Genomic DNA, 13,655 nt, shown 5'->3' with positions numbered 1-13,655 from the left:
TTTATTGGTACAGGTTGGTTTTATTGGTACAGGTTTGGTTTTATTGGTACAGGTTGGTTTTACCAGTACAGATTGGTTTTACCAGTACAGGTTGGTTTTATTGGTACAGGTTGGTTTTATTGGTACAGGTTGGTTTTATTGGTACAGGTTGGTTTTACCAGTACAGGTTGGTTTTACCAGTACAGGTTGGTTTTACCAGTACAGGTTGGTTTTATTGGGACAGGTTGGTTTTATTGGTACAGGTTGGTTTTACCAGTACAGGTTGGTTTTATTGGGACAGGTTGGTTTTATTGGTACAGGTTGGTTTTACCAGTACAGGTTGGTTTTACCAGTACAGGTTGGTTTTATTGGGACAGGTTGGTTTTATTGGTACAGGTTGGTTTTATTGGGACAGGTTGGTTTTATTGGGACAGGTTGGTTTTATTGGTACAGGTTGGTTTTATTGGTACAGGTTGGTTTTACCAGTACAGGTTGGTTTTACCAGTACAGGTTGGTTTTATTGGGATAGGTTGGTTTTACCAGTACAGGTTGGTTTCACCAGTACAGGTTGGTTTCACCAGTACAGGTTGGTTTCACCAGTACAGGTTGGTTTTATTGGTACAGGTTGGTTTTATTGGTACAGGTTGGTTTTATTGGTACAGGTTGGTTTTATTGGTACAGGTTGGTTTTACCAGTACATGTTGGTTTCACCAGTACAGGTTGGTTTCACCAGTACAGGTTGGTTTTATTGGTACAGGTTGGTTTTATTGGTACAGGTTGGTTTTATTGGTACGGGTTGGTTTTATTGGTACAGGTTGGTTTTATTGGTACAGGTTGGTTTTCTTGGTACAGATTGGTTTTCTTGGTACAGATTGGTTTTATTGGGACAGGTTGGTTTTATTGGTACCGGTTGGTTTTACCAGTACAGGTTGGTTTTATTGGGACAGGTTGGTTTTATTGGTACCGGTTGGTTTTATTGGTACAGGTTGGTTTTACCAGTACAGGTTGGTTTTATTGGTACAGGTTGGTTTTATTGGTACAGGTTGGTTTTATTGGGACAGGTTGGTTTTATTGGTACAGGTTGGTTTTATTGGTACAGGTTGGTTTTATTGGTACAGGTTGGTTTTATTGGTACAGGTTGGTTTTATTGGGACAGGTTGGTTTTATTGGTACAGGTTGGTTTTACCAGTACAGGTTGGTTTTATTGGGACAGGTTTGTTTTATTGGTACCGGTTGGTTTTATTGGTACAGGTTGGTTTTACCAGTACAGGTTGGTTTTATTGGTACAGGTTGGTTTTATTGGTACAGGTTGGTTTTACCAGTACAGGTTGGTTTCACCAGTACAGGTTGGTTTTATTGGGACAGGTTGGTTTCACCAGTACAGGTTGGTTTTATTGGGACAGGTTGGTTTTATTGGGACAGGTTGGTTTCACCAGTACAGGTTGGTTTCACCAGTACAGGTTGGTTTCACCAGTACAGGTTGGTTTTATTGGGACAGGTTGGTTTTATTGGGCCAGGTTGGTTTCACCAGTACAGGTTGGTTTCACCAGTACAGGTTGGTTTTATTGGGACAGGTTGGTTTTATTGGGACAGGTTGGTTTCACCAGTACAGGTTGGTTTTATTGGTACAGGTTGGTTTTATTGGTACAGGTTGGTTTTATTGGTACAGTTTGCTTTTATTGGTACAGTTTGGTTTTACCAGTACAGGTTGGTTTTATTGGTACAGGTTGGTTTTATTGGTACAGGTTGGTTTTATTGGTACAGGTTGGTTTTATTGGTACAGGTTGGTTTTATTGGGACAGGTTGGTTTTATTGGTACCGGTTGGTTTTACCAGTACAGGTTGGTTTTATTGGGACAGGTTGGTTTTATTGGTACCGGTTGGTTTTATTGGTACAGGTTGGTTTTACCAGTACAGGTTGGTTTTATTGGTACAGGTTGGTTTTATTGGTACAGGTTGGTTTTATTGGGACAGGTTGGTTTCATTGGTACAGGTTGGTTTTATTGGGACAGGTTGTTTGTATTGGTACAGGTTGGTTTTATTGGTACAGGTTGGTTTTATTGGGACAGGTTGGTTTTATTGGTACAGGTTGGTTTTACCAGTACAGGTTGGTTTTATTGGGACAGGTTTGTTTTATTGGTACCGGTTGGTTTTATTGGTACAGGTTGGTTTTACCAGTACAGGTTGGTTTTATTGGTACAGGTTGGTTTTATTGGTACAGGTTGGTTTTACCAGTACAGGTTGGTTTTACCAGTACAGGTTGGTTTTATTGGGACAGGTTGGTTTCACCAGTACAGGTTAGTTTCACCAGTACAGGTTGGTTTCACCAGTACAGGTTGGTTTCACCAGTATAGGTTGGTTTTATTGGGACAGGTTGGTTTTATTGGGACAGGTTGGTTTCACCAGTACAGGTTGGTTTCACCAGTACAGGTTGGTTTCACCAGTACAGGTTGGTTTTATTGGGACAGGTTGGTTGTATTGGGACAGGTTGGTTTCACCAGTACAGGTTGGTTTCACCAGTACAGGTTGGTTTCACCAGTACAGGTTGGTTTTATTGGGACAGGTTGGTTTTATTGGGACAGGTTGGTTTCACCAGTACAGGTTGGTTTTATTGGTACAGGTTGGTTTTACCAGTACAGGTTGGTTTCATTGGGACAGGTTGGTTTTACCAGTACAGGTTGGTTTTATTGGTACAGGTTGGTTTTACCAGTACAGGTTGGTTATGTTAGTATATTTTTCTGCCATCAGTGTATCTGTCTGACTGTAATACGTTTAATTTATTACTGCACAAAGAGTATATACAGTATTTCTCCCATCTTGTCACATTTGAAAGTGGCTGATCTCTTCCGTGCTGTGCCTGGGCAGACCCTCAGGGTTATACAGCAGTCTCTAATCCTTTCATTGGTCTGGGAGGAGATATCACAGTCTCACCCTGAGTTCCTCTCAATCTCTCCAACATGTCCTAGACTTCACAGTGGAAGTGTGTGTGTGTGTGTGTGTGGAAACAGTCAGGTTTCTCTCATCCTGTAGATGTGTGTGCCCTCTTCCAGCTAAACGCTGACACTAAGCACTCACCCTAAACTGGCACTGTGCCATGATATTATGATGAACGTGCCAAGTGGAGGCCGTGGAGTGTTGGTGGGGATTCTTATAGGAAATTCAAGCCTGAGTACACCTGTGAGACAATTATCGCTGTCTGGGAACCAAGTATGAACCCACTGCTCTGCTCTGCTCTCCTCTCTTCTTTTCCCCTGTCCTCTCCTGTCCTTTATTTTCCTGTCCTCTCCTCTCCCTCAGACAGTCCTTCTTTTACTCCACTGGTCACAATCCTTAAGAGGTAACAAGAGGGTTGAATGATTTAGCTTCTTATGGACAGGTGGGACGGTAATGTCCCACCTGGCCAACATCTGGTGAAATTGCAGAGCGCGAAATTCAAACTACAGAATAAATATTTTACTTTCATAAAATCACAAGTGTAACTAACACATCAAAATAAAGCTTAACTTTTTGTTAATCCAGCCGCTGTGTCAGATTTCAAAAAGGCTTTACGGCGAAAGCACACCATGCCATTATCTGAGGACAGCGCCCCACATACAAAAGCATGAAAAACATATTTCAACCAGGCAGGTTGCGTTATAATAAATGCCTTACCTTTGATGATCTTCTTCTGTTGGCACTCCAAAGGGTCCCAGATACATCACAAATGGTCCTTTTGTTCGATAATGTCCTTCTTTATATCCATGAAAACTCAGTTTAGCTGGCGCGCTTCAGTCAATCCACCCAGTTTCCCTCCATCAAAATGCATACAAAATTAATCCCAAACGTTACTAATAAACTTTTCCAAACAAGTCATACAGCGTTTATAATAAAACCTTAGGTACCCTAATACGTAAATAAACCCAAAAAATTAAGACTGAGAATCGTTATTGTTTTTACCGGAGAAAAATATCAAAGAACGCACTCTCTTCCACGCGCTTGGAAACACTATTGCCAAAATGGGAGCCACCTAGAAAAACTATAATTTCTGGCAAAGTTTTCCAAAACCTGGCATGAAACTCTTTCTAAAGACTGTTGACATCTAGTGGAAGCCCTAGGAACTGCAATCTGGGAGGACTTGGCCTTATAATAAAAGTGACAGCCATTGAAAACAGTGGTAGGCTGAATTTTTTGGGGGGGTGGAGGGGTTGGTTTGTCCTCGGGGTTTCGTCTGCCATATCAGTTATGTTATTCTCACAGACATAATTTTAACAGTTTTAGAAACTTCAGAGTGTTTTCTATCCAAATCTACCAATATATGAATATTAGTAACAGGCACATATTAGTAACAGGCTCATAGTAACAGGCACTTTACTTTGGGCACGTTTTTCCTCCGGACTTGAAAATACTGCCCCCTACCCAAGAGAGGTTAACTCACTACCTGCCAATGCCTGATCCTACCCGTGTTCAGCTGACTCTACCCATGTTCAGCTGACTCTACCCATGTTCAGCTGACTCTACCCATGTTCAGCTGACTCTACCCATGTTCAGCTGACTCTACCCATGTTCAGATGACTCTACCCATGTTCAGCTCACCTACCGTGTTCAGCTTGATACCACTGACTGCTCTGTCTGTCTAGTCCCTCAGCTTTGATGCAGGAGTATCTGGAGTAACAGAACACAATCTGACTGGCTTTAGCTCAACCAATGAGTGAGTCCTGCCGAGGTCATTTCAAAGTTAAAACGCTGTGGAGTGTACAGAACAATAGTGTGGTTCACAAGGGTGTCTAAAATAGATGTTAGATTTGATATTGTGTCTCATCTAACTGATGCTCCTTTATCCTGAAGTATCTCTGCTGTACAGCAGGAGAGAGAATCTTAGAACAGAATCTTAGAACAGAATCTTAGAATGCGTAATGATTCCATGTGACAGTTTTATGTCCAGACCACTGATCTAGACTAAATGCATCTTGTCTGCCTATCACTCTGTAATGCCTTCAGATACCATAAGCTCTGTCAAATCGTTGTCTTGCTCTGAGGAAGGTCATCGTTGACTGAAAGCTTGGCACATTAAATACTGAAACATGCATCTGATTTAAGTACGCATAGACTTATTTTCAAAGTAAGACTTGTGAATCTGTCATCAATACATTTGACCAATAATGACATGGAGACAGCTGAGATCATATGGTGTAGATGATGCTGTGAGATACAGAGAGTTTTTGTTTGAGATTCAGTTAGTTTTTAAGTTTGGGATTCAGTTCATTTTTATGTTTGAGATTCGGTTTGTTTTTATATTTAGGATTCAGTTAGTTTTTATGTTTGAGATTCGGTTTGTTTTTATATTTAGGATTCAGTTAGTTTTTATGTTTGCTTGTTGCACCCTCTAGTGTATTTTTTCATCCTCAGAATCTTTCCGATTGTGAGGCAATGCCTCAACACCAGCAGTACACCTTCATTTCCAAAGGGGGGCAGTAAAACCCCAAGTACTTCAGAGTCACATACTGTACACATGTCCAATGACATATATTCCATGCTGTTGGGATTGAAGACAAAAAATAAAACTACCACACTATCCACTCCTCCACATTGTCCTGGAAACCCCCCAGAGCTACGTCCCACATGACAAATGGTAGAAGTCAGTGGCGACACGTCATTCAGGGCAGGTGGGCAGAGCCCACAATTTGTGCAAAAAAAATGTATATGTGTGTATATAAATACATTTTTGAGGGGGCTTACTTGTTTTGTATGTTTTATTTGTATTAATACGTGTCACATATCAGTTTGCAAACAACGTAAAACAAATATATATGTATCATTAAGTTAATAAAGCTATGTACACACATGGTCTCTTTTTTGTTTTCTTGAGTAAGGCAGCTCCAAAATGCAGGTGTTTCAGCCTAGCTCAGTGGCGGCGGGGAGGAGAGCCAGCAGAAAATATAAAGTGTTGCGCCGTGATTGGCTCAGTGTTCTGTCACTCATGGGGACAGTACGTCATCACCCAGTTAAAAGTCCTTAGAAAGGGTAGACATCCAAAATGTTGACGCTTTTGTTCCTGCCATAGAGTTAAATTACAAGTGCCCTTCCAAGAAGGCTCAAGGTCATTGGCCACAGATAAAAGGACGTCAAACCACGTTATATATGTACAGTAGCTTTGATTGGACTTATCATGTCAACATCATACTTTCAAAATCTTAGGTAGCATGCTAGCAATCATCATCATGATTCAAGTCAACAGTCCACTGACAAATCCCTTTTAATCCTTGTCATATGAAGAGAAATAACGAAGAGAAATTACAGATAAAACGTATCGGTGCTCATCGTCCATTGGACATAAAGATAACACAAGAAGTTGGAAATCGCACATTGAGTCTTTTGGAAGGAATCAGTGTCTAACTGCAAGTGTTACAAAGAAACCACTAACGTCAGCCTGCTATTCAATGGAGTGGCTGTGTGGTTTTTCTCTCCGAGTTCCCACCATGAATCCACAGAATGTTTTATGACAGAATTTGCCCACAAAGGACCGCTGCGCCACCTTCACACGGTCGGTCCAAGAATGTCTTGTATGCTGCTGCATAAATTATGTAATATGCCAGGGAGATATGTAAACTGTAGCTAAGAAAGTAATGCTAAGTGTATGTTGTGTAGTAAGCTGTTAGTAGCACCGGTGCCTCTAACCCTAAAAATTTGGTCTATTTTCACCAACACGGTGTTGTAAACACATCGTTCGTGTCCCGGTGTGTGCTTGTATTGTTTTTGTACAGCTTTGACAGTGCTACTGATAGAAGTGGTGGTGCTTGGCTTGCACCTTTAAATTCAGCACACACCACATTCTATAATAGAACTGTGTTATACTGATAGTAGTGGTGGTGCTTGGCTTGCACCTGCAAATTCAGCACACACCACATTCTATAATAGAACCGTAACTATACATTCTACAATAGAACTGTAACTATACATTCTATAATAGAACTGTAACTATACATTCTATAATAGAACTGTAACTACACATTCTATAATAGAACTGTAACTACACATTCTATAATAGAACTGTAACTACACATTCTATAATAGAACTGTGTTATTTGACCTGTCAAAATAACATATTATTTAATGTGTCAAATAGTGTTATATGACCTGTATCTCTTTTGACGTGTGTTCAAAACATGTGTTCAACGGTGTTCAAACTGCCTCACCCTAATCATTTGCGATATTTTCCCCTCTTAATTTTGCCTACTGTTCTAACTTGGTTGGTGCACAAATAGCCTATAAACTGTTTTAGAGAAATGTTAAGCGATGAATATTATAAAAGCTTTCATTGTCCGTTTGCCCCCTTCATTTATCCTACGGTTCTGACTTGTACAGAACGGAATGGGTTTCTGAGCTGTGTACTGGTTGTTTAAACAGACAGCTTGGTGCATTCAGCTTGTCAACACTTCTTACAAAAACAAGTAGTGATGAAGTCAATCTCTCCTCCACATTTGAGCCAAGAGATATTGACATGCATGTCATTCATGTTAGCTCTATGTGTACATCTAAGGGCCAGCTGTGCTGCCCTGTTCTGAGACAGTTTTCCAAGATCCCTCTTTGTGGCACCTGACCACACTACTGAACAGTAGTCCAGGTGGGACAAAACTAGAGCCTGTAGGACCTGGCTTGCTGATAGTTCTGTTAAGAAAGTAGAGAAGTGCTGTATTATGGACAGACTTCTCCCCATCTTAGCGACTGTTGCATCAATATGTTTATTGACGCAACAAAACGTCACCTCAACGTACTCAATTTCCACATTATTCATTGCAAGATTTAGTTGAGGTTAAGGGTTTAGTGAATGATTTGTCCCAAATACAATACTTTTAGTTTTTGAAAAAAGTAGGACTAACTTATTCCTTGCCACCCGTTCTGAAGCTCTTTGCTAAGTGTTGCTGTCATTTCAGTGGCTGTAGTAGCTGACGTGTATAGTGTTGAGTCATCCGCAAACATAGAAACCCTGGCTTTACTCAAAGCATGTCGTTAGTACTAGACGTACGAAAGTTCTTTTTTTCTAAATCTAGAAATGTAATAGTGCTATAAAACAGAACCAACACACATTTGGAGATTTGTATTTGTCACGCCATGACCTTAGAGAGCCTTGTTTTGTCTCTATTTGGTTTGGTCAGGGTGTGACTTGGGTGGGCATTCTATGTTGTATTTGTCACGCCATGACCTTAGAGAGCCTTGTTTTGTCTCTATTTGGTTTGGTCAGGGTGTGACTTGGGTGGGCATTCTATGTTGTATTTGTCACGCCATGACCTTAGAGAGCCTTGTTTTGTCTCTATTTGGTTTGGTCAGGGTGTGACTTGGGTGGGCATTCTATGTTGTATTTGTCACGCCATGACCTTAGAGAGCCTTGTTTTGTCTCTATTTGGTTTGGTCAGGGTGTGACTTGGGTGGGCATTCTATGTTGTATTTGTCACGCCATGACCTTAGAGAGCCTTGTTTTGTCTCTATTTGGTTTGGTCAGGGTGTGACTTGGGTGGGCATTCTATGTTCTGTTTTCTACGTTTTTGTTTTTCTATGTTTTGGCAGGGATATGGTTCTCTCAATCAGGGACAGCTGTTTATCGTTGTCTCTGATTGGGAATCATACTTAAGCAGCCTTGTTCCATTTTGTCATTGTGGGAAGTTGTCGTTGCTATAGCCCTTGTAAGCGACACAGTCGGGTTTTTGTTATTTCTTGTTTTTTTTGGCGACATTTTATATAAATAAAGAAAATGTACGCTCACCACGCTGCAACTTGGTCTCATTCCGACGACGTCCGTGACAGTATTACACATTTGAATAATCTAATCTTAGAATTAAACAATAAAGGCATTTAAACACAATCATTCTAAAAAAAATAACATTACTTTTATGGTGCCTGACGGACATGAATCCAGTAAGTTGCATTTTATATAGGAGAAAAATAGGTTGTTCCTTTACATGGTATGATAGCTCATACTAATATATATTTCAAATTCTATTAATATTAAGACAAATATTTGAGATTGCCTGTCTTTCAAGAATCCCTGAGCTCTAAAACAGCAACATTTTCTCTCAGCCTCATGGCCAAATATAAAACTGCTCTACACCACTGTACGCCAAGCCACGGACATTAGTTTCTCCTCCTCGATGAGTCTGGATCTGAGTACCTCCCAGACCATTCACAGAATACGAACACATTCAGAGCCGTTAGACTGGTCCAGAGGTGATGGGTTGGACCAGAGTCAGGACACGCGTTGGTAAAGGCGGCGGTTTGAAAACGTGTCATTATCTTTGACTCTCTGATTGGTCAGAGATGACAACTTTTGTTTTTTGTGGCGAGGGGCTCGTGCCATTCGTCGCCACAAACGACATCAACGACGGCAGTCTCAGACTAAAGTTGCTCGCGTACGACAGAGAAGCGGAAGAATTTAGAGTGAATCGCCAGGCTGACTCACTTCATCAACATGTCATCACAGAAGTGCTGTATTTTCTCAAGCGCCCAATAGAGGGCAACGTTTCTTTCATTTCACTTCATCCACAGCTTCTACCTGATTTCCCGGCAAAAAGGGTACATCCCAAAATGGCACGCTATTGGGCCCTGATCAAAAGTAGTGCATAGTGTGTCATTTGGGATGCACCCAAGGGCTCCACTGCCCAAGCACATCATCAGACACTCAACAAAGCAACAGGCAGATATTTCCTCTGTTTAATTGATACTGCTGAGCACAACGCAATGCAAACATTTGAATTTGACGCCTGCTTTCAATAAGCCATGACATCTTCTCATTGTTCTATTCTGTTTTCACTGCAAAGCTGACAGTGTACTAACTTAAGTTCCCCTAACTTAATCACACTCTGGATAGATCAGTTCCCCTAACTTAATCACACTCTGGATAGATAAGTTCCCCTAACTTAATCACACTCTGGATAGATAAGTTCCCCTAACTTAATTACACTCTGGATAGATAAGTTCCCCTAACTTAATCACACTCTGGATAGATATGTTCCCCTAACTTAAGCACACTCTGGATACATAAGTTCCCCTAACTTAAGCACACTCTGGATAGATAAGTTCCCCTAACTTAATTAAATCAAGGGCTATCTGTTTACTTACTTTGTATAATGAAAACCATTTGATTTTACTGTGGCAGGCTGGCAGCCATGGCCTGCATGATATAATTTTCAATTCAAATGTAATGACATTCTATTTTCTAGCTTGTGATACTGTTGTTTGAGAAAATAACACACTGGGCCAGATATCAAAATTCACTTAGCACATTAAACAAACTGGGGACAAACTGAGAAGATTGCAAATATAGATTTTTACTATCTTGACTTGAACAGACTTAAAATGGATGAACTATAAATATTACAGACATGCACTTTTGTTTGTGCCCATTGAGTGTGAAAATGTACATTTGTCAAAATATGCCATGTTCATGTACATTGTACCCCCCCCTCTCTTCCTATTAATAGTTACTCAATTCTGATTGGCCTGAGCCTCCCTATAGATGTGTATGTCTTTATGAACTACCATTAGTGTCACGCCCTGGCCTTAGTTATCTTTGTTTTCTTTATTATTGTGGTTAGGCCAGGGTGTGATATGGGTGATCTATGTGTTTTTTCTTGTCTAGGGTTATTTTTTTTTGATTTATGAGGTTGTGTTCAGTTTAGTTGTCTAGGTCAGTCTACGGTTGCCTGGATTGGTTCTCAATCAGAGGCAGGTGTTTATCGTTGTCAATGATATCTCTAGTTTAAACTGAAGGATTTTGATAGGGATTTTTTTAGAATGCTAATTCGATTTTCTGTATGTGTTCATGCTCTCTCTTCCTCTTTCTCTTTCTCTCGCTCTCCCTGTCTCTCCCTCTGTCTCTCTCTCTCTGTCACTCTTGCTTCCTCTCTCTCCCTCTCTCTCTTTAATAATAACAATCGTGATGTAGCAGTTGAGAGAGCAGAGAAAGAGGAGGGCCAGCCGTCTACCAATCACAAGGTTTCCCCACCTCCCTCCCTCTGTCTCGAAGCACGCAAACGTTGGGCAAAAAAAAAAAGTGATAAGCAGCTTTGAAACGCGTTCCCGCTGAATCAGGGCGAGTGTGTTCGACTCAGACACAGACAGCACAGCATTGGCTAACTCTCTCTCCTCCACAGACAGACAGCACAGCATTGGCTAACTCTCTCTCTCCCACAGACACAGAAGCGAGTGTCTCACAACCAAAGCAAACAAAGCCTTATTAACAGGACGAGTTTGAGAGTCAGGGAGACACGACTGACTGCCTACTCTCAGGGAAGAGGAGGAAGCTGAGGACACTTGACTTACCAACACAACCAATCCAGAGAACCTGGAGGGAGGCAATCCTTCCCTCTGCGTATGCTGAGGAATACACCCTACACACAACAACAACTACAAGCCTGAGAAGAAGAGAGACCAGTGCCACGGTCTTTCTCTTTATACCTCTCTCTCCTGCTGTGGAGCTCTATCCTCGTCTCTCCAGTCCCTCAAGGTATTCTGCTGACCTGACTGCCTGATCTGCTGTCATCATGTCAGAAGGAGAAGAATGTCGCTCTCCCATCGGTCTGGACTGCTGCTCCTGCTGCCTGGACCTGGCTAACTGTGACGACCCAGCTGGAGGAGGGGGTGAGGGCAGAGGCAACAGCACCCCTCTGATGGGCAGCCCCACGTCGCTCAGCCACTTCCGCCAGTTCCGTGAGCAGCTGACGTTCCAGAACCAGAACGTGAACACAGACAAGCTGAACAGCATGATGAGGCTGGACTCTCTGGAGTCTGTGGTCAGAGACCCCTGTTACCTGCTCAACGAGGGCATCTGCAACAGCAACATCGACCAGACCACGCTGTCCATCCTGCTGTTCTTCCACAGGTACTGTACTTCACCTCTATACACCGCCCATCCTCATTCTCACGTTGTTGATACATGAAACACCTCACAACACCTCTTCACATTATCTCACTCATTACTGTCTCATTATTACTGTAATTATTACTGTGTCATTATTAGTGTAATTACTGTACAATGTAATCATTATTGTGATTACTCATTGTTATACTGTGCTTACAGCAGTAAATCTAACCAGCCCTACGCCTTGCCGTAACCCTAAGTACAGTGTAAGTGCAATGTAACAATGAGTAACTTCAATATTGCCACTGTACTTATGGGAACATTAATAAACCAGGCAGTGTTATGTAAAGAGAGACCCTTCCTCATCCTAATCACCTGAACTGAAAGTGGTTTAACCCCATCCCTTCCTCCTTTTGGTTTTACTATACAGTTCCACTTTCTGCTTGTGTACTTTTTCAATGTTCGTTTACAAGGAATGTATTGGTGCTATGCCTGTCACAAACACAAATGACAACAACAATATTATCAACGTAATCAACAAAAACATGAATACAATACTTCTATCTTAAAATCAAAACATCACAATGGACCAATGAGGTTCTTTGATAAAACCTTTCCTCTAGACGTAAGGAAGAGGAAAGGTTTTATCAAAGAACCTCATTGGTCGTAACTGTAAAAAACAACCAATCACAAATACCTATTTGTTTTTGTTCTAAAAGACAACTTATAATATTATTATTAATATATTATTATTAATATATTATTAATATGACATTGGACTCAGTATTCATTAGTTTGGGTGGGTTTGCAGGAGGCTTATTAACCTATACTATGGTTGGTTTAATTCAGGGTCACACAGAGCAGTTTCTCAGTAGTCTTAAACAAATTTGACTTTGAAACAGAAGTATACACCTCACACACATGGTTATGGGCCCAGATATAGAGTTGAAATGCATTCCATTTTCGAGTTTGCATCCCAATATGACACTTTACATACATCACAGAAGACTAAAATATAACAAAACCGTTTGACATAAAATCACAGGATTTTTTGGGCATGTTTTGCAAAATAATGTTTATTCATTGATAATTAAATGATGAATCCTATTAATAAACATTCCACTCATGACGCTACTAACTCATTTGACGACAGGAAAGGGATGACCTGTACATACACTCGACTTCCTCTTTCTCTCAACGTGGCCAAATTGTACACACAAAATCGCAGGTTTGTTTGGAAACATGCTGACGTGTTAGTGGGGATTAAACAAGTCATGCAGCAGATTACTGCCAGTTCACATCTATGTTTGGCAACCCTAGGAATGACTTACACTCAGTTGAAAATAAAATGAACCAAAATGACCATTGGAACTATTCCATAGCTTCAGCAGCCATCATTGCTGTCCTTCCGATTTATGAAAGCACTAACAGTACTGTCTGTACACACTGAAACAGTACTGTCTGTACACACTGAAATAGTACTGTCTATACACACTGAAACAGTACTGTCTGTACACACTGAGACAGTACTGTCTGTACACACTGAAACAGTACTGTCTGTACACACTGAAACAGTACTGTCTGTACACACTGAAATAGTACTGTCTATACACACTGAAACAGTACTGTCTGTACACACTGAAACAGTACTGTCTGTACACACTGAAATAGTACTGTCTGTACACACTGAAATAGTACTGTCTATACACACTGAGACAGTACTGTCTGTACACACTGAAACAGTACTGTCTGTACACACTGAAACAGTACTGTCTAGACACACTGAAATAGTACTGTCTATACACACTGAAACAGTACTGTCTGTACACACTGAAACAGTACTGTCT

The 13,655-nt window shown here is 40.9% G+C and overlaps 1 protein-coding gene across 1 annotated transcript in view; it reads left to right on the top strand.

The window, feature by feature from the left end:
• The first annotated feature begins 10,771 nt into the window (after window positions 1-10,771).
• Window positions 10,772-13,655, top strand: part of LOC110504506 (TSC22 domain family protein 3) — a 73,632-nt gene continuing 70,748 nt past the window's right edge. Inside the window, exon 1 of the mRNA XM_021583258.2 lies at window positions 10,772-11,829. Coding sequence (XP_021438933.1) covers window positions 11,492-11,829 — 338 coding nt within the window. The 5' untranslated portion in view covers window positions 10,772-11,491. The remainder of the gene's footprint in view (window positions 11,830-13,655) is intronic.

This window comes from Oncorhynchus mykiss, chromosome 31 (assembly GCF_013265735.2).
Source record: "Oncorhynchus mykiss isolate Arlee chromosome 31, USDA_OmykA_1.1, whole genome shotgun sequence".
In the NCBI taxonomy this organism is placed as follows: domain Eukaryota; kingdom Metazoa; phylum Chordata; class Actinopteri; order Salmoniformes; family Salmonidae; genus Oncorhynchus; species Oncorhynchus mykiss.
The sequence above is the reverse complement of the archived record's forward strand: the minus strand, read 5'-3'. Positions and strand labels throughout refer to the sequence as shown.